This window comes from Lingula anatina, chromosome 7 (assembly GCF_051362555.1).
Source record: "Lingula anatina isolate TDL-2025a chromosome 7, LinAna3.0, whole genome shotgun sequence".
Classification (NCBI taxonomy): Eukaryota; Metazoa; Brachiopoda; class Lingulata; order Lingulida; family Lingulidae; genus Lingula; species Lingula anatina.
The window spans coordinates 7,538,356-7,559,487 of NC_141773.1; the positions used below are offsets into that span (position 1 = coordinate 7,538,356).

At 38.6% G+C, this 21,132-nt stretch overlaps 1 protein-coding gene across 7 annotated transcripts; it reads right to left on the reverse strand.

Moving 5' to 3' along the window:
• Nucleotides 1-3,763: 3,763 nt before the first annotated feature.
• On the reverse strand, nt 3,764-20,307 carry LOC106164865 (neuronal acetylcholine receptor subunit alpha-10). Of its 7 annotated transcripts, XM_087018259.1 has the most exons (10): nt 19,746-20,307; nt 17,216-17,301; nt 11,749-11,833; nt 9,161-9,300; nt 8,891-8,935; nt 8,517-8,626; nt 8,114-8,243; nt 5,850-6,312; nt 5,285-5,484; nt 3,764-4,849 (listed from the first exon to the last, which is right to left on the reverse strand). In XM_087018259.1, exons 3-10 carry the CDS (start codon nt 11,804-11,806, stop codon nt 4,091-4,093), a joined length of 1,905 nt encoding a protein of 634 aa, XP_086874385.1. In that variant the 5' UTR covers nt 11,807-11,833; nt 17,216-17,301; nt 19,746-20,307; the 3' UTR covers nt 3,764-4,090. The 7 variants fall into 7 exon arrangements, with proteins under 7 accessions (XP_086874385.1, XP_086874384.1, XP_086874388.1 ...); XM_087018258.1 differs by lacking the exon at nt 17,216-17,301 and having other exon boundaries at nt 19,746-20,306; XM_087018262.1 differs by lacking the exon at nt 17,216-17,301 and having other exon boundaries at nt 5,850-6,291; nt 19,746-20,305.
• Between the last annotated feature and the right edge of the window lie 825 nt (nt 20,308-21,132).

A 21,132-nucleotide genomic window follows, 5' to 3' on the forward strand; every position in this document is an offset into this window, starting at 1 on the left:
CATTGGTCACCGGCATTGCATTTTTGTAGTCCTTTAGAATAATTCTACCGATCTAACGTCAGAATTACAGTAGCTGACTTCGAACTTGAAGAAAGATTACTAAACGCCGTAAAATTTCAAACAGATTTTATGTCGTTTTTTTGCCTCGGCCTCATAAAAGTGACGTCGTACACGGATACCTGTCTGAAAACCTGTCCTAGGCTAGTGGGTCGTCCTCTGCATGCATCATGAGATGAGACCTTAGATAGACGGCGATTAAATGGCTGATACCAACACTTTACGAAAGGCCATGAAAACTAATGACTGTCTAAGATGAATAAATCTCTTCTAAACGTCCCATCCCAGCTCACCGACCACAGGTAGGGGAGACTTAAGATACGACCTGATGTAGTCTTATGAGAGTCACGACAGTGTATGGTTGAACACATATGTTTTGTTACTTAAGGGTTATTTCTCATTATATCGAGTTTGATTGTTATCGCGGATCAGCGCTGGCGGTCAGCTACATATACCTGTAGTTAATTTTCATGATTAATAACTGCTCAACATGGGCTCATCATATTTAGATAATTTAGTGACCCTTCAAGTATTTAATTTTTTTTTTCAAGTTTATATTTTACATTTGTCATGGTAGAAAGAGAATTAAGTGTGGGTCTTAGTTTTGACGTACCAGACGCTTCGCCCGGATTGTATCAAATAATTTTAATTAAAATTTAGATAACTTGAATGAAAAGATTATATCAAGACAACAGATCTCTAAAGAGCAAACAGAACACATCACATTAAAATGTAGAATCCAATTAAAATTTTCATTTAAATTATTTGAGAGTATTTAATGCCCCTTAGATGAAAGGAGATGGTGCCGCGTGTTATTATAGACACAAAAACATTGATGACCACAGAGAGGAGTGGGCTATTTAACAGATTTAATTCCAAGTGATGCCCCTAGTTTCAAACCCATTTTAATTTGGATTTAATGGCCTTTTTTCTATCAAAACACTCTCACGTCTGGATCCCACATTAAGAAGTTACTAAGCCGTTTGCCAGACCAATCCTCTGACTAACCTAACCTCAGTGTTAACCAAGTATATTAATTATGTGAAAAGAAGAACACCTTATCCGTGAAGGGGGCTGGTATAAGTCAAGCAAGTGTCCCCATAAACGTGGTAATAAATGAAGATGAACCGTATGGATGCTAAATATTCAGGTATTTGGCCTTGGGGACTGGAACACCTTTTAAACAACTTTTAACAACCTTAAATGTAACGCCTAGAGGGCAAGACGCTGTTGCGATGCTGTGAAGTGCAATTAGAATCAAGGCTCTTCTGTCCTTTTTTTATCTATTCTTTTATTACATGGTCATGATAGCCTGTACATTTATGACCTGTCATTTGTAAACTCTAGAAAACAAAATATTTCTTTATCCGTAATATGAATTACACATTGTATGCTGAATGCTGCAATCAAGTAAGACTATTATTACAGGATAGCCAAGCCAGGCGAATCTGTAATAACCTCCAAACATAATGGATATTGTGTTTTACATTTATATATGATTATATGGAAGAAGATATTAATAAGAGCACGCTATAGCTGTATAGATCTTCGCATGGAGTGGGGGACCAGCGCTGTCAGAATTGGTATTGTAATGCATCCACGCTTTAACAGGCGATATTGTGTTTGGAGGGTCATTGAAACAATGCATCCTGTAGTGTACACACTGTCATACACGCACATACATATGCAGACACGTATACACTAAATACATGCACCCTGTGTTCATTATACGATGCGGCCTTCTAATGCCACGTTTTTAATGCACAGTTTTTCTTGATTGTAGGCAAATATAGCCAATTCAGATACGCAGTAGTAAAATGGTGATGGATGTAGCAGCGGTAAAAACATGTATTATACACTGTCTATGGGCGTATTCCCAGACATTTAGATCGATCTATCCCCGTGGGGAGTCTCACTAGATTACTGTCAGATAATCAGGCTTAAATGTCCGTCCCGCCTACTACAAGCTGTAAGGGGGTAATTACTTTTCGTGCCCGCTCGGCTGACAGCTATTTAGCGTGAACCCCCAGGGAGTTAGGTCGATCTAGTTTGGATCGATCTAATCTCTGGGAAGGGGGTCTATGCCTCGACTTACGAGGTGAATAGTACTTCAAAGGTAGGTTAAATAAAAGGACAAAGTTATCTTCAGTTGGTGGAAATATAAAGCTATATTCACTGGGGTTGATAAACGTAGTATCATTTAAAAGCCATGATTTAAAAAAAAAGGGTGCATGCATAAACGACCCGGAAAACTCCAACTGGATTAACTTTTTTAGCTCCTAAAATTGATGATCAACATTAACTTGAAAAGCAGGCAATAAACACCCTAGTGTCGGCTTTTTAGTGTTTTCTTGTATGCGGTTCGCGGTAACACAGAATTCATGTATTCTAATACGTTATATAATACCGTGTGTTTTTTACCAATACAAGGACATTATTGTAAATTCCCCCTCCTCCTCTATCTGCGTATTGTCCGTATGGTACCATGGGTGAACGCACACACCGAGCTCTCCGTCCTGACAGGTATGGCGATGATGATAAAGTGCCGTGTTGTCGACACACCTGCGTCACCTGAACTTGTGCGCGTGCCAGAATAGGGATTGCCAGAACACAAGAGTTACTGTTTTAGTTATTGATTTTCGGGTCATTGTTTTTCTCTTCAGGAGTCTGTATACGAACTACTGTCCTTTCATTGAAGAGTAGTATTATTTTTCTATACCCTTTATTACACATTTCCACGTTCCCTTTGGAGACTATAAAATACACCAATTTTTAAAGTATGAAATAAAATACAAAGAAGGCAGAACAATTAATAGAGAAAGTTAAATTTAGCAGGAATGACGTTATTTGTCTTCAAAGTGATATGTATGCATCGACCCTTCTCAAAAGATAAAACTATGACCTCATACCACAGGTGCGTGCTGCCCCCTTACGGTGTATTCAATCACATTGTATTCAATGTATTGTATTCACATTGTATTCACATTGTATTCACATTGTATTCAATGTATTGCAAAATATCATAATTCTTTGCAACAAATTCAATTAGAGAAATGAAAAAGTATTCACTCATCATGGCGTATTCTTGATTAGATGAGACACATACCAGCACACTATTTGTTGAATTGCGTTTGTTGAGATAGCCGAGCTCTTTGTACATAGGACCAACTCCCAGACTGAATCCGTTTCTTTAGAATTCCGTTCAGTTGAGCACAGTTTTAAACCAAAAGTTCTAGTCACTCTTCAGACGATCAGTTTAATAAGAAGTGCTTCCCGTATCTAAATTTTCTATGTAAAATGCACAATGTTATATTGACACATAATTTAGCTAAGCGCATGTATTGTGATTTGCTCATCATACATATCAGATCTAATCCCAAACGTAGTTAAGGTGATATTTGCGTCCTTTATGACTTGCTTTAGGTAACGAAGTAATTGTAAGTAGATAGTCTGAGATGGCTCGACTCGTCTGAAAATGGAGACACGCCTTTATCTGAAAGGGATATTCCGGCCAGCTCCCCACCTGTGTGAGAGGCCCTGTCATATCCGTTACAATGTAGACCGAAGTCCTACCAATTTTGTAACAGCTGGAAGGGCCTCTAACAGAGAGTAGTCTGCTCCCGTGCTGTGCTTGTCAAGATGGTTCTATGGTACTAGTAGTTGTATGCGTGTAGTTTAAAGCAACATATAAAAAACTCAACGGAAGTTTTATTTTTTATTTATGTTAAACAAACAAAGGACAATAATGTACATAGGAAGACATGAAGGTGCGTATTCTTTACTTGCATCAAAATCTATATTCATATGCAGCTCCTTTTTAGCCTTGTGTATTTTTCAACTAAATTATCTTTAATTTCTTAGGAATGTCACATTCATATCTATGAATATATTCATGTACCGACAGATCTACATGTATAATTATAGGTCTGTTATTTTTGGAAGAAGTAGCAGTAAATGCCATTTAATGATCTATGGTAATAAACTTTGTTGAAGGTTAGCCATTATTATGGAGATTCAATGCCGCGTACGTTTATCAACCGTCCATAAAATCTCTGTATCTCGAACTCGGATATTCGTGTATTTGCGAAATCTTTTCTTGTAAGTTTGGTTTTGTGTAAACCACCACCACAAATATGACGATATAAGTGGCTATGGTGGCAACCAAATAAACCCAAAACATGAAGCGGTCCAACACTATGGATATGCACTGCCACTCGACAACTATTTCTTTTCGCATCAGTCGACCGAACGCCTTTTTGTACATAAAACGCATCTCAGAAGAAGAGATGATATTTTCGACGATGTGTTCTTCTGAAGGCGGCTCCTCAACGGAGCCTGTATTATCGTTGATGTCACTCATAGCGCTCGATGGTTTCAAATACATGGACGATCGTTGATTTGGCTGTTGCTGCTGTCTCAATCGACGCTGTTTCCTCATTTGTCTTCTTACGCGTTTCTCTTCCAGTTTCTTTTCATATTCCTCTAGTTCTGATCGTAAAATCCAAACAGCCTCCCCAGATTCGTCCTCTTCTGAATCTGAATTTGGTGACTGAGCATCTTTCTTGCTATATCGCCTGTCTAATGTCTTTTGAGCTCCTGATCCTCCGATATGCTGCTCCTCTGATTGGCCGGTGGAGCACGCATGCGCATCAGAATTTGGAATGGTGTGTAGACTGTTGCAACTGGTCGTCTTAAAACTGTTGCCGGACGAACGCATCGAAGAACGCCTAGATGGGGTTTTAATGCTCATAACTCGCCCAGGATTGTGTGAACGTAGTTTACATAACTGTATCTGAAAAAAACAAAGTGTTGATCTCTTTAATGAAATATATTCGTTATTGCATTGCTGCATTCGCACGTTACGCATCGGGATGTAATACAATGAAAAAAATCAAATGCGTCTTGTCTTTCAAGTGGCCAAGAGTCAGTTTGAGTTTCGAGACTGCAGAGGTGAGAATGAATGCAAAAGAGGAGCTCCGACCACTCCACCCGTCTTTACAGGCGCATAGTAATCAATCCACTATAGGGGCCTCTGAACTACAGCGCTGTAAAACTTTCTCTTTTTGGTTTTTAATTAATCATATGGCTTTAACGGTTTATAATCAAATAGTTTTCAAAGGTACACATTTTATTCAAGTCACACGAAAAAAGTATCTTTTTCACAATTTCATACAATTCTGATACGTGCAAAATGTGCCATCTTTTAGAGAAAAATCTGTATACTTACGAGTCTCATTAAGTTCTTTCTGCGAAAGTCCCGGATATCCCCTTCCATGCGGAGCAATTTCGCAAGATAAGTAAGTGCGAGAGTTTTTACCCATTTGGGCGCAGTCCGGACTTTGACTCCTCTTTGAAACAAATTAATCATTAATACCCCCAAGATCACCGATACTGACGTCATGGTCATCACAGTTGTTAGGTAGACGCCTTGAAAACGACACAAATGCAACGAATGTGAATAAAATTTGAACAGTTCCAAGGCAACACGACTTTTATTTTAATTATATTAAAATATATCTTCTTGACTACTGTGTTTGATGATATCTATCACCATTAAAGCTTATACATCATGGTGTCACTCTTCTCTCCGTGTGTTAACAATAACCAAGTTGCATAGCTGTACATTTAACCAATATTTTTTAAACCAATATTTAACCAATATTTTTAACCATTAAATATCTTCTTTGATATCAAAATGCTCAGATAATTAAAAAAATCATTATTTTGTCAAACAAACACAAAGACGTAAACATGAACATTATTAAAGCAACATAACTCATGACTCAGCTTACTTATCAATGGTACAGAGTGTGACGTTGCCGGCACGTTCTCCGCTATACGCAGCATGAACATGGAGAAAGCCACAAACACCGACAATCCCAGCGCCACCTTTTCTCCTGACGCCGCCGGCAACCAAAACGTGAACAACGTCAGTGACGACAACATGACGCACGGGATGACGATATTGAAGATGTAGTAGAAGAACCGCCGCTGGATGTGCAGGATATAAACCAGATCCGGGTGCACCTCGGGCCGGCCTCCGTTGCCAGAGCTCTGAGAGTGCTTCACCTTTACCGATTTCAGAATAAACTCGCTGTCGTCCTCGTAGGTGCTGAGGTCCGTGCCGGAGCTGTCCTCCGGGATATCGAACGAGATCACCTTCGCGCTGTAGATCCAGGAGCCAAACTGGATGACGCAAAGCTGGTCGTCGAAGGGGAAATAGTTCACCTCCACCTGGAAATAGTTTTCGGAACCCTACAGCGAAGATGTTGTAGAAGGTCCTTTTTGAAAAATGGACTTGGCGGGTGCAACATGGCCCTGAGAGAATAAAGCGTATGCTGGTCTGCGGCAAGCCTAAGCCCATATCAGCTTGAAACGTTTCAAATCTTCACATGAATAAATGCCATATTGCAAGAGGTGTAGTGAATTTAGAATTCTTAAACTGAAGTTTATCAAGAATTGGATCAAGAAAACTTGAGAAAAAATGAAAAAAAATAAAACAAAACAAAAAGGATGGAAAACCGACCCTTCAAAAGTTTAACTGATGTTCTATGTAAAGTATTGATTTAATGCATTTTTATTGTATAAATTGTCAGAAGCAACTCAAACCTTGTGTTAATGATTAAGGCGGGTGACGGTTTTAAACACCTTGAGTTTACAGCTAGAGCCTATGAAGCTGTAATTTGTTCCTGTATAAAGGCGTGCTGCCAAACATTCCATGTTGCACCCAGGTTAGTAAATAAAACGTTAGTTTCTACACATCTGATGGCTTAGTAATCATTAATTGTGAATTGAAGAGTAGGCAATTAATGTAAAAGACAATACCTATTTAAGGAAACTTTGCCACTTTCATAACGAGTAATGATGGAGTATTTTTTCAAAGTCCAAAATTAAAGTGGTAAATGAAAGTAACCTTATAATTAGTAAAACTATGTTTCTTTTACTGACGATATTTTTCAGGACTAAAACAATTATAGTAAGGTGCCTTTGATTATACACAACAAAAGAGAAAAATACGGATATGACTTAATGTTTTTGAATTTCAAGAAATTTATCACGTTTTCAAATCTCATGCAATACATATTAAAATCAACAATGCAATAAAAACAAAAGAAAAGGTATGTTACGATTCCTGCATTAAAACATGTCTGCATAAGGTTGAAAGCCGTCCCACCAAACACAGAACGTATTATACCGTTACCATAACGTTATTTTGTTATATAAACATTTCTGTAACGTTATAATAACGTTATGCGTTTGTTGGGGTTTCACTGTTCGCACATGTGCATTTCCTTTCACAATATAAAACCGAAAACGTATCGCTGAAATTGGATACCAACGCAGTAGAATTTCATGCATAATATTTATTTCTGAATTCATACATCCATCGATGCAGGGATCGTCCGTTAGTAAACACAGAAGAAGAGGCAGCAGGAGTATAAAGCTCTGGCATAAACTATAATCTTCATGCATAGGTTCTGGAAATGAATTTTGAAGGGCGTCTGACCTTTTTAACGGGGTTAAGATACATGCTTCATCGTGTTCAACAGGAAGAAAATGCTCATTTTAACGTATTCAGATTCAACTTGACAGTAAACCAACAGGCCGACTGGTCACTTTGCACTGTTATATATATAAAGAACAGGAAAGACGTTTTCTACATCAAGTTCCCCCTTCCCCTTAAACTGCTCATACTGCACTGCTCAAGAACCGGTACTAGTTCATTAGCTAATCTCTTGAGAACCATTGCGTCAGATTGCAAGTTTTTTTTTTTTTTTTTTTTTTTTTTTTTTTTTTTTTTTTTTTTTTTTTTGTGAAACATATTATTGGAACTGCGCATGCGTACAAGAAGTACTTGTATCCTTGTTGAGCATATAAACAGCTGATTTCTTAAGGAGACTAAGCCCCCCTCCCCTCCCCCCCTCCCCCGTGTACTAAACCATGTCTACTAACGTTTGGCAGTGCTCTATTATCAAGACTATTTTTGAAAAAAAAAGGTTACGACAGCGTCACGTTACAGGAGTACGCCTACTGTTAATAAAAATTGGTGCAATACTTTGTTGGATTCTTTGTTGTTGTTTACCATACAGCTGCTCTTCAACTGCATGGGCACTGGCCAGAACACTCGGCCACTGGAGTCCACCTGGACAAAGGTCCCGTTCATGAAGCCGCTGGTCTGGTCAGCGCTGGAAGACAAACAGGATGTTGGTGTAAAACATAGATGTTCATTTCAAGGTGTAGATCTGGGGCTTAATATGAGACAGAGCTGGAGGAGAAGATAGTTTAAGTCAATCGGACCCGGTTTTTAAAGATATGGTCTTAACTGTAGTAAATGAAGTCCACAGTTATCCTCTTAGGTAAAGCAGGTGTTGGCCTGAAAGCTCATTTAATCACGTCTTTTCAAAAAGATCAATTCAAGAAAATTGCGTTCTTCTGTTCAGAAAAGAGCCATATCTTACTTGTTATATATAAACGTATCCGGTAGCCATATTTCTTGTGCCGAAACTCGGATTTTCCTCACGCCGTTATATTCATCCGGGTCCCAGTTGAGGTGCTCGTCAACCCAATACTGGAAGAAAACAATGTGAAGCTCCGCCCATTTGTATAACGTCATTGGGTCGCTTGTTTGCTTCATCTTACTCTATTAATTTATTGTGACACAATCTAACAATAAATCACAGTTCTTTTATAAAAGAGGCATTGCAGGTGCTATTTCGTTGTGACGATTGTGTATAATATTACCACAAAGGTCTAAAGTGTTAACTTTACTTTAAAAAGCTACTTCAAACAGAAATAAAATTAAGTTTAAAATGATTTTGTATAAGTAACGTACCTGGTCGATTGAAACTTTTGTTGTTAAAACCTGTTGTCTCTCGTCCTAAACCAGGTAAATGTGTAATGAAATAAGAAGACACAGAGGTTACGTCCATACATTTTTTTTTTTTTTTTTGTGCGTGTGTGTGTGGTTTTGCAACGAATACACTCTACTGAATCACAGTATATCACTATTCCAATGCAGAATTACAAAAGGTACCCAAGCAGCGGAATTTTCATACTCATCTGAATGAGCTGATTGACTATAAGAAAAAGTAAAATTACACACCAGATCAACAATCTGTATAATCTGCAGTTTGAGAGAGACGTGGACGGTATGGGAAGAGTTGACCACGGGTCGGACAGCCTTCTCATAGCCCTGCATCAAGTCCTTGTAGAGCTGCTGCTCAGCAGGAACCCTGCCTGCAACTGAAGGTATATTACTCACTATAATGCCAGTTATGTTAAGCCATATAAACTTTTGAAAACTTATGAATTTACTGATTGACTTACAATTGGTAAGTACTAAATTCAAAATATTTTAATTAGATTTATGTAGATCTATAACATCAAGAAGATGTTTGGTGATATAAGGAAGAATCGTTTCAAGTTTTTATCAATTTTAAAGATAAAGCTTATCACATATTCTGTTTAGGCGTAAGCGGTATTTTATATTTCTTTGACTCAGATTCATTTTATTTCATCTTGCTTCATTTGAGTCTTTATATTATTTGTTTTTATTTATCTATAGGTTGGACTTTTTGTTTAAATTTGTGTATATCACTGGAGGATACAGGATTTGTCGGGGAGGGGGGGCGGCAAAATAGTAAATGCTTCTGCCAAGGGAGCGATATGAACGCTATCACATGGAGGACATAGGGATGGAAAATTGCTTGGCTGCGTCTTTTTTTCGCTCGTTCTACTAATTTGTTTTTGTGACGGAAACGTGGAAGAGAGGGGTACCCCAAAACCTAACGCGTGGGGTGGGGGGGGGGGGGGGGTGGCACGTGTCCGCTGTACATGTAGGCCCTATGTACCCCCTGGATCCGCCGTTGTATCATTCAAACTGTGTTTACCCTGTATGTGATGAGATACAACATAAAGATTCAAAAAGTGTCCATTGCAAGACATTTACAAGTAGAATCATCTGAATCACTATGCAATCTACGAACGATAAAGATTCATTCTAGCTCACGCATCCTCCTACATGTCCATATTTCACTGAGGTTCAAGCAGTGCACAGTCAAAGTAGTTTGAAGTAACAGGTCTTCACCCCAATTAACGTCCCACAAATCCTCGGAAATGCCAGCATACTGCACATACCGCGTTCACCTGGAAATCTTGGGGATGATTACACAGACCACCTTTTCTTCAATGACCCAATATTGGTATGGGGTAGGAAGAACGGGAGTCTTTCCTTTCTTTACCGTTCAAACATTATTAGACTACCAAAGACAGCTTTTTTAAAGTCTAAATGTTTTCGTGTTTTAAATGTAAGTGTATATTTTGGTGTAAGTGCTCGTGAACAAATATGTGTGTGGAATGGGTACTACGCATAGCATGTTGGTGCGTGCGACTGCGTGTCTTGAAAAAAGTGCATTTTAAATTTGTGGGACTGCATACTACAAGAATTTAAAACATAAGGAGGCAAATACACGTTATCATCACCATAATGCCACATGTCTTCATATAACAGTAGATTAATTTTCTTTTTTAGATTCACCGACCCTGTCACTGTGCCTCTGGCTTACTCCTTTCTATATAGTCTAAATTCTCATACCTTTGAACACTTCGCCCTTTTTTGTCAGCACACCCTTTCGATACACCAGTTACGTAGTTTTTTCATAATTCTAACAGATGTTCATCAGATTTTCAAAATATGTTCTTTTTTGTTACTTGAACCAGTTGAGCTACTATTGTCGCTTATACTGTGTTGCTCGCCCAAAACTGCGTTTTTTTGTGGCTCATGGCCATTTTAGTATTTTGCTAAGGGCCACTAGCGTATGATAAATGCTTCTCTATTTGCAAGAGTGAAACAGCAGCTATTACTTGAAGCACTGATGATTTTATTTGAACTTCATATACTTCATTAAATATGAAAAGATCGATGGATGAACCTCACGGAAGTATAAGCACGCGTTCGTGAAACCATGTGGAAATGACGCATCGCTGGGCTCTTAACTGGAATAGACTGAGCCAGTCTTCTCCTAATTGTGCGGAAGAAGCTTTTTTTCATCAAAAGGAAATGTAAGTAATAACTGCACCTGCTAACCTTAATAAAATAACTTCGTATTTACACTCGCCTACTGTGGCGCTATCTTGGAATATGCACTTCTCGTATAAAGCTTATTAGACGTTTGGGATAATTACGAAAGGCGCAATGGGAAACCACTCGTTTGGAAGAGATGGAACAAATCATGCAATCTACCCAATGAACATAATCTTTTCTACACGTGTGGTCGCAGTCACCCTGTTTTTTCAAATGCTAGCGTTGTCAGTCTTCTACAGGGGCGGATCCAGGATCCGACCATCACCCCCTTGGTGTTGTGTTCTGGTCCTGCTCAAGGGCCCCGAATTTTTTTTTTTGGTGTTTTAGAGAGCAAACATGCCTTTTGGTACGGTTTAGAACTATTATTAGCTAGTCAAAATTCTGATCTCAAAATGGGAATATTGGTGTGATATATTTTTCAGACACCGAAGGGGTGGGGGTCAGAACCCCCCTGACCCCCCTCTAAATCCGCCACTGTTCTACACAACCACCTATAACTGACAATTTAATGAGACAGAGAAGACAAGAGTATGTTGGTTTGACTAACGGCCTTCGTTAAGCTAGGATACTCAGGGTATTAGTCTACCTTATGTGTATGGTGTACTTACCATTGGTGGTAAGAAAAAAGAGCGCCTGCACCGTGAACAAGATGGCGAATGGTTCCATAGCCGCAGGGTTCTTATCCAAACATCACTGAAAGAATACAAGAGTAATCACCATTAACGCGGACACAATCTAATAAATCATCGCCGGAAAAGACTTTTCAGCGACACGAATAATATGTTCATTAGTCATATGTTTATCAGAAAGTATAATCCATTAAAAGTATTTTAAAATTTATGTCACAAAAGAGTGAAGGGAAATATCATATTGCTCACAATTGTCGAAATTGATATAACTATAAACACATCATTGTGAACAACTTCCCTAACGTGGTTGAATATTTGCACTGACATTTATTTTATGACACTGAATGTTAACTGCATGTAAAAATCGACTAGACGTCGTGTTATATATGACTATATAAGAAGCAAATCAGATAAGGTGCAAGTGTAAATGCCGATACGTAAATACCGAAAGACGCTACAGTTATAGTTTGAATAATGATTTGGAAAACCATCCCAGGGTGAGTGTGAGTGCGTGCGCGCGCGCGCGCGCACGGGTGTGTATGTGGGGTGCCCCATTAGCTGGCGTATCAGTAAAAGTAGGCATGTTGTTCGAGGCAACTCCAGTAACTCGGTTGCCCGGTCTATTAAATCTTTTTTCCTGCCACTGACCCGTGCTCTTCTTCTTCTTCTCAGTTCTTCTTTTAGTTTCTTTAACGGCCATTCATCATATTTTGTCATTTTTGCGGTACAAAGAGAAAAAACCTAATCATAAATAGCGATGACACAATCGTATTGCCCACGCTATAAACAGGAAGTTCTATTTCCTGTGCTGGTGCGGTTGTGGCGACGCGTAGCGGGGATATCTGCACGGTCTCTCATTATTACGACCATACGCACACGATTATGTGCAGTAAAGCAATTTACACATGCACGTGCCAATGTAGGGGGGGGTGGGGATAGTCCAGCAGGTTCCCATCAGCTGAAGGCTTACAACGGTTTAGATAACTGAATAAGGGCTCATTTCCAATGACACTATCGTTCCACGTAGATCGATCCAACTCTGCAGGGACTCTAGCTTAGTGCAATCAGTTGAACAGATTAACACACCTGTTGTTCCCAACGTTCTATCATTATCACCATTTTTTCTGCATTCTGCCCAACGCCAAGAGGAGGCGTGTTAATCTGATTGCATTCAGCGAGAGTCCCTTCGGAATTGGATCGATTTACATAGAACGATAGTTTTATCGGAAATGAGTCTGAAGTTTCATAAAGAAAAAACTAAGCTGTTGTGACGCGCAAAACCTAAGGGCAAATTTTAGGGCTTCTCTCTCCTCGTGCATTCTACACTTTTGAAATATTAAAGCCTTATTACCGGTGACAGGTTTCCGTTACTTAGAGAAAGCGAACGCGTGAAGAGGAAGGTATTATTCTTTTATCGAACGCGGTTATTAGATTATGAAGATTAAAGGTGTATTTTGGCATCTGTTTGCGCAATACGGTTTCCTTATTTTTATAGCCGACAATATATAGGCGCACTAATTTAAAGTTGAAAACTTGAAAGCATTTCGTCATGCAATCCATACCTGGTATATGTGAAATATATGTGAAATAAATGTAAAAAAGGCCAGGCTACCATTCTTTATCCATTATTCATATTTCATTTGCCACACTTCAAACAGTTATAAATACACTTTTATTTTTCTTTATGATGCAATAACATAGTCATTAGTTATACTCTCTTCATAATTCCTTCTATATGGCACGGGGTACAGATAGCGACATTTTGCGCATTTAAACACCATGAAGAGCTCTTCAGACTACTCATAGATTATTTGATGAAGAGGCACTTTGAAATTGGCTCTCTTGAGAAATATTTTGCATCTTTTTTCGGCATCCAACTTATATTACATCAAATGCTCTAGATATGTAGCCATAAAGAGACCTATAATATATATTTTTGTTGTTTTATAGTATGCCAGTATTATTAACATGATGTTTTATGTCATTATTTGTTTAGTTGCACAGTCGAACGTCTTTTATCATCAAAACGGGATCCCAAGGAATAATGCCAAAAAATGTGAAATCTCAGTCCTCTCCTTCCAATATAAACTTATAAGCACACATCATCCAGTTAGTGTTCACATAAGAAACCAATCCCTTCAGTGTTAATTTTCGTAACATTTCAATCCACTGTGTTACTGTGTCGGATATTCCCCACCCTTTCATGTTTACCACTTCAGCTAACATTTTCCCTACCTTTGTGACGCCATATTGAGATATACTGATATTCATAAATCCCTCAGACACTTGGCCACCATCGGTGACCTTTGCTAGGTGGTTCTGTAAATCTTGCGGGCTTTGCTTTTCACGTTCTTGAGCTTGTAAATCGGTGGGAGTTTTGGTGCTTACCGGCCCCTCAAGAAACCCATGCTGATAACTCAGCTTGCCGACTGGTCGAAGCACTCATTACTAGTCTTGCTAATAAAAAAGGGCGTCTACCGGTGAAAAAGGAAAGTTTTCTTTTGAACAAGCTTCGCTTCTGATCTTTAAAATATTGAAACATTTGATGGTTAATTTGGTTGAAGATATATACAATGTTCATGACCCAAAGTTCCAACTCCTTGCTTTGCTGGCAATGTTTTGAACGACTTAGGTAATTCGGTTTATCATTCAGTCAGATTGAACTGAATTTGCTGGAAATCATAGTTCAACTTTATCATGTTTTGGCTATGTTCCCCACAGTTGTAATATCACTAATGTAGTTGTGCAGAGTTTCTGTTATCTTACGTGACTATGATTCAAGCGCAAACGTGTTAGTCAAAGCCGCTACACGCCAGTTAATTTAGAGAAATGAAAAGCTGCACAGCTAACGGAAGATGCTAATCAAAAGGAGATCAACGAACGAAACGAGCTAAATTGTTAATTAGGCTTCGACGTTAGTACTTGCATTTGCATCATATAATTGATGTGAACGGATGGTGTTTATCACAGCCATCGCGATATGTTTAAGTTTATTGTTTTGTGTAATGAATGCCTTCCTTTAGTTGCAATACACAATGGTTTTATATCCATGTTATATTATTTGCAACGCATGAGACACGGAAATAAAAATACTGCATCCTCCATATAATATACATTTATATGATGGCGCAATGATGCATTGTGCAAGTGCCTCAATACTCTGTGGTTTAAAGCCATAAGCGCATGTAATGGTATAACTAATCGAACGTAGTCGTATATACTGTATATTTATATACTGTATATATTGGTGCTAACAATATTCAGTGTAAAAGTTTTCCGGATACGGTTTCAGAAATAATCAACGAGATTACACGTTGCCTTCCCTCCTTACTGCTATGACGTAAACTGAAATACCATGCTGTAATCACACGATTATCTAATCAAGGCCATTTTTTGGTTCCATTAATGCGCATGATGTCTCATGACATTAAAATATCCGGCAACAATTTCCATGAGGGCATATACTATTGGGATGTATGATGTGCTTTTAAAATCATGCGCAATAACTAAAGACTTGCAGTCTTGATGATAGGAACAAAAAAAAAGCCATTCCGACCTGATAGTCTTGTTCATATCAGTGGGGAATCTTGGCTGAATTTTCAAAACCTGTAACAGTTCTGTGCTTAACGCATGATCTAAAGCTTTACCAGTGCCCTTTTAACACTAACTGACTAATCAAAATCCACGAACTTCTGTGAATTGCTCGCCGCTGAGATAACTAGCTGATTCGAGCTCTCATTACTTTTCACGACATACCGGTAAATTGTTTTACACGCATTAGACGAAACATAACGATAAAAGGAGATGCAGTTTAGATCTAGTGTCAGTGTACTTAAAAGTGACACTGCCGCAATCAAAAGAAATAGTTTTAAGTGCTAAAATGTATATATAATATAAAATACCTAGCAGTTAGAGAGCCTTTAAATGTAAAAAGATTTCCATGCTCAATAAATTATTATTACTATTATTATTAAAATGTGCTAAGCAGTTGTAGCTTCTATTTATGTTAATAACAAAAAGCTACATGTATATCAGTGTTCTCAGATTGCTGGGTTGGCCCTAGCTGGGCAGTTCTTCATCCAGCTTGGTTTTCTTTCAAAAGATATTCAGACAAAATCAAACATTAACGATTTTGCTGTCTAGAGACCCAAGTCAATGTCTCACTTCCATCTTTAGTTAGTGACATGTATGCTGGTATCTGACATCATTCACGACATTCAACGATCGCCCCGAGTCTCAGAGATTTCTTGGCACCAATTTCTATTGCCATCATGCTTCTGCCGTTCCTAGTAACACAACAAAGGCACGACGGTGTAAGGACACTGAGGTTTGTGTAACTGAAAGTCCGCCCTCCATTTAGTTATAATGGTTAGGGGAAGCCTGACCTAAGTGGGCCAAAATCTAGGGTGGGGCTTACCTGTACAAATGGATGGGAAGCGGACTCTTTATCATTAGGGACTCTCTGTCACGTTACGCCGGTACTGGTGTGTTAGCTTCCAGAAATCTCTGAAACTCGCGGTGCTACGGACGGTCTCTTGGCATAGAATGAATCAATCTATGCCACATCATCTTCTAAATGAGAAACATGATTCGATCACTTACAGATCTGATGGCTCAATTTGTTTGAATGTCAGAACGAGAGATGACCCAGTATAGACCGACGCACCGATCGCATTGACAACTATCCCTAACCCGCCATCGAGAACAAATGGAAAATGTGCCGGAAACCAATGAGTGAAGTTCAACTGAAAAAAAATCTGGGTGCAATTCCATTAGCAATTCGAGAAAATTTCCGTAATTTCCTTGGGGAAATTAATACATAGTACAGCAGATTATCCGCAAAAATTGTGTGATGATCGCGGTATTAATGCCGACTTCTCGCAATATGTGTGATAATTTGCGTCCCTAGACCTCAATATTCAATACGATTAAGAGTAATTTAGCAATGAGACGGATGTTCGTGTGTTTTATTTTTCAAAAAGTGACTGGAAAATATTGAAACACGAGATTATTGATTGTCAAGTACAAAAAACATGAGCAATCACATGCGCGATCCTCTTTTAACAGAATTACGCCACTAATTTCCAATTTTCCAATCTCGCAGTAATCCCACACACAAAAATAAATGTTTTTTGTTGATTAAGGGATGACTCACGGCGAGCAGAATATAATGTAGAGAGTTTCCTTCATTCTGCAAGGTGATTGACATCGTTTACAGGTGTTTTGAATCATCTACCTGCAGGCTTAATTACTGGGCATCGCTAAGCCAAACTCCTCTCTTAACTGTTCACCGGAATAAACATGTCTGTATATCAATATATCGCAGTGTATTAACTAACCACACTTGCAACAGCTAAAGGTCTATGCAGAACTCTCTATGAAGATAGAAGCGACCTAGAAGCAAGTGAAAAAATTAATTAAACGCTTATAATTTTCGAAATTTTACCCATATCTAATACTGTTTGAGAAAAATCTTGGATTGGATTATTTCTTTCTTCGGTCATGTGTGCTGTTCTCATGAAAATTGACAGCCTGTGAAAAAAAGAAAATCCACAGTCACATAATTGCAATGTGAATCTCTTAGAAAATTGCACTGCTATACGAAATGTCCAGTACGGCAACTGAAAAAGATAATCATATACTCACCGACTTTGAAGGCCTATAAGAGAGAGAGGTCAGGGCAATTTTACAACCAGCTCGTTAACTCGGAAAAACCAGGCGAGAGGTTAACGAAGAAACGCGTGGCTGTACTTTAAAATCGCCCCTTTTAGCTGTGAAAACATACGGCGACTTCGGTGGCAATAACAGACAAAATGCTATTCAAACACGGTTGAAATCAATCGCAGTGGCTCACCTCACTCTTGGGTCACTTGGGTAATGTTTTTACCTCGCGGTATTTTGCAGCACATAAAATCCCACAGGCATCATGTAATAGTTTATATCACCAATCCAGTAAAATGTGAGCTTAAAATATCTGCGATATACAATGGGAGGCAGCCTGTTTACACAAGATGCATTGTACGCCTACAGGAAAGCACCACAAAATCTCGTCATGACGATGAGTGGCTGCGAAACTCCTCTTTTTCATAAGTTTATCCTTGAATGATGGGTCCCAGTTCTATGGAATAACCAGATAAAAAAGGTTGCCCCACATTCTGCCATACGGCCTACCGGCTGTTTATGGTCAACGATAATTTGTAACAGTTATTTCAGACTCTCCTACATTCGTGAACCCGGGTAAGTATATGGGCCATGTCTTGTCTTTTCGCCAGTATATACATGTAAGAGCTTCGACACTGCATGCACTAGAATGACGTGCCTATGGTACAATAAAGCAATGAATGGACCACACAGGAGTGGGAATTATTTGGCCAGAGGTCAAACTAGCCAGCACCGTTTTCTTCTCATACGGCCAGTAAAGTCCATGTCAAGTTTATGTCACGTTACAAAGCCCGTTGGATTAAATTAACATGATATTTCACACGGTTCTTTAGTACCAAAGGCATTCAATGCCCGAGCCTTACGTCGTCGAATGCTGGTAAATTGGCATAACTTCGTATACCTTGCCAGTGGAAGAACACGTTACGTGAATTCCATATTATTTTCATCACGTTTTGCAGGGTTGTCTTTATCTTAGCCCTGACTTTAAGGACATTTAGTACTATATTTAGAAGTTATATTATAATAACAAGAAAACACTTATCTCCGCTAATTTATCTTTTATCCTACTGCGCGAAAATGGAAAGATAACATCAATATTATTAAAGTCGGCCAACAAGGGTTTAATGCCATTCCCACGTACATATAAATAGTACGTGATAACAAAATTGATAAAAGAAGTTGAAAAAATAACGATTTACGCAGATTCTAAAGTGGAATAATGTGCATTGTAAACCAGGCTGAACTTTAACTTGAACTTTTGTGAAATAAGCAGCACGGGATATTCATTGTTTATCAAAACATTAAGGACTCAGATATATTATTTCAGGGAGAAGCCACGATAGAGGAAAAAACAAGTATCCACTTACGCTTAGTCACCTTACACATTATATGCACTTGAAAAGTTAACCAATGTAAATATGAATTGTGTATAGGGATTTAACGTACAATCACTGTACTGTACTGTTCTCTCTTACTTAGCAGTACAGATGCATTTACACCGTACATGTACTAACCATTATCAAAAATCAGTAAATCACGGTCGACTAACACATCATACACCATACTGCCCACACCTGTGTATAGCCGTTCTTGGTGACCGGCTACTACAATGTTTATTTAGTGTAGCGCCAGGTCACACCAGTTAATCAATGTATATTATCTATATATCGTGGTAGTTTTACATAACGGCCTTTCTAATAATGCTCGCTCAAGCAGTTCGGGCATACAAAATAATTATTGTAAGCAAAGTCATTGCGGGTCACTCTAGCAGCTAATTTGCCCATTCTGCGCGTTATTGACAAAAAGTAATTGAATTTTGATTCAGTAATTTGGAATAATTCATAGTGGTATTTGTCAATAAAACAGGTTCTTTTGTTAGTAAAAAAAGCACACCTAAAAGGCGTACATTCAGCATCAAGTAAACTCGCGTCAAAGGCCGCTGTAGATCGGGCAAACCTTTACGTATGTGTAGACGTGATATTATTCATAATGGCTTTCGAATGTTAAATTATCTTCCAACTTCACGCACTTAAGATATATGAAACTGTAATGTCTGAAATGGGACGGGGTTATACTGTACATGTTTATCACTATTGAAACCTATAACTTGCTCTGAGTATCTAATTATATTTTATCAACTAATATATAAAGATTCCCCTTCTATTAACACGCAGTGCGTAAGGTATGTCTGACTTTTATCCCGAATTTTCATCAACTATGAAGAATACAGACAAAAAGCGGTATCTGTTCTGTCTCTGGGGAAGCATCACCCTTCTATATGCGCAAGTTCTCAGAATAAAAGATAAATAACTTACCTTAGATCTACTGGTTTACCCCAATAATGGATTGTTAAAGTGGTCTGCTATGTAATTTGCGACGTTCCTGCTTCCTCTATTTCAAGGGTTCACATTGAAGCGTAGAGCTAAGCAACTCTGATTTGAATAGAGAACGTTGTTAATTCACTACCTTCAGTTCAATATTCACAGGGAATTTCAAAAACACTCAACATTAAATTCCAATCCAACGAGCGCTTCATTAATCGACTCCATTGAACGCCATGTCACAGCGAAGACGCTTGGGATTGTAAACAGGGGCCGTACTTGCAGCCCATTTCGATGAACTGTGGTAACGTCTTGCTGTGTGTCAATTCAGGAACAATGTCGCCTTGGGAAATTTAAAATATATTTAACGCTACTTATTCAGCCTTCTCGGCACCACCATTCTCAACGCATGACTTTCTGCTAAGGTTCTTCTAAATGATCTGTTAATGTACGGCGATATAGATATAAATAAGCTGGCGTAGAATACAGATGCGGGCCCATGGTCAAATTCTATGGCGGGTTATGTTTTCTGATGGTAATTCAAATAAATTGCTTCTCGTGGAATTATCAGACATTTCGCTCATTACATGCGCTATGGCAAAACAGTTTACGCCAGGGCGGCGATTTGCACATGACGATAAAAAGACAGAGTCATTTAATAAACAAAGCGCGCTTTTTCATGGAAAGCAGAATCAATTGCTGAATGGAGTTTCCTTCCGGCTGGTGAACCGAAGGTTTAGTTGATAAAGAATAAAAGCCAGCCTCATGGAATTATCAGTAAAAACTGACAATGAAGCAAAATTGATGTATTTGTGCTAAACAGCGCGTGACCAGGTTTTAGAGACACCACCTGTACTTTATTATTATTTAATAAAGTTGGCATTCGTAAATAATAGAAGCGGGGATTTATCTATGGACCTGATTTGTCTGCACGTTTTAAATACGATGTAAACTCATAAATATCATGTACGTCGACACTCGTATGTTATTACAGAAGAACCCATGTAGAAAGCATCTTTGGTCTCTATCCAGCAGAGATAGGCTGGCTTAATTCAGCTCCACCTAACAAGACTGACTGCAATTGTGCTCAAAAGTAATCAATCAAACGACTTGTAGCGTGTCTATGTGCATGTATACATTGTGTAAAGGTCTAGACGTGACAACATAAGGTTTACTAGTTGCTTTGCAATTTGCTATGAATTAACGTTATCAGTTTTCTTGTTTGATACCGCATCAAGCTAAAGTTGGTCGACTCATTGTAAACACCCCTACTTTTCTTTAGACAATCTGTATGCAAACGGAAGACAGGGTTTAACACTGCTATCAGTATATCCGGCAAGGTTTTCTTAGAAACCACGCATTCAAGATTAAGGTTCTTAGA

Excerpts from the sequence above, each read along its gene's own strand:
- LOC106164865 (XM_087018259.1), bottom strand. The coding sequence starts at position 11,806 with ATGGAACCATTCGCCATCTTGTTCACGGTGCAGGCGCTCTTTTTTCTT. Across the intron at positions 8,936-9,160 it reads TTATACAGATTGTTGATCTG|GACGAGAGACAACAGGTTTT; the intron begins GTGTGTAATTTT and ends TACCTGGTTTAG. Across the intron at positions 6,313-8,113 it reads ACAACAAAGAATCCAACAAA|GGTTCCGAAAACTATTTCCA; the intron begins GTATTGCACCAA and ends TCTTCGCTGTAG.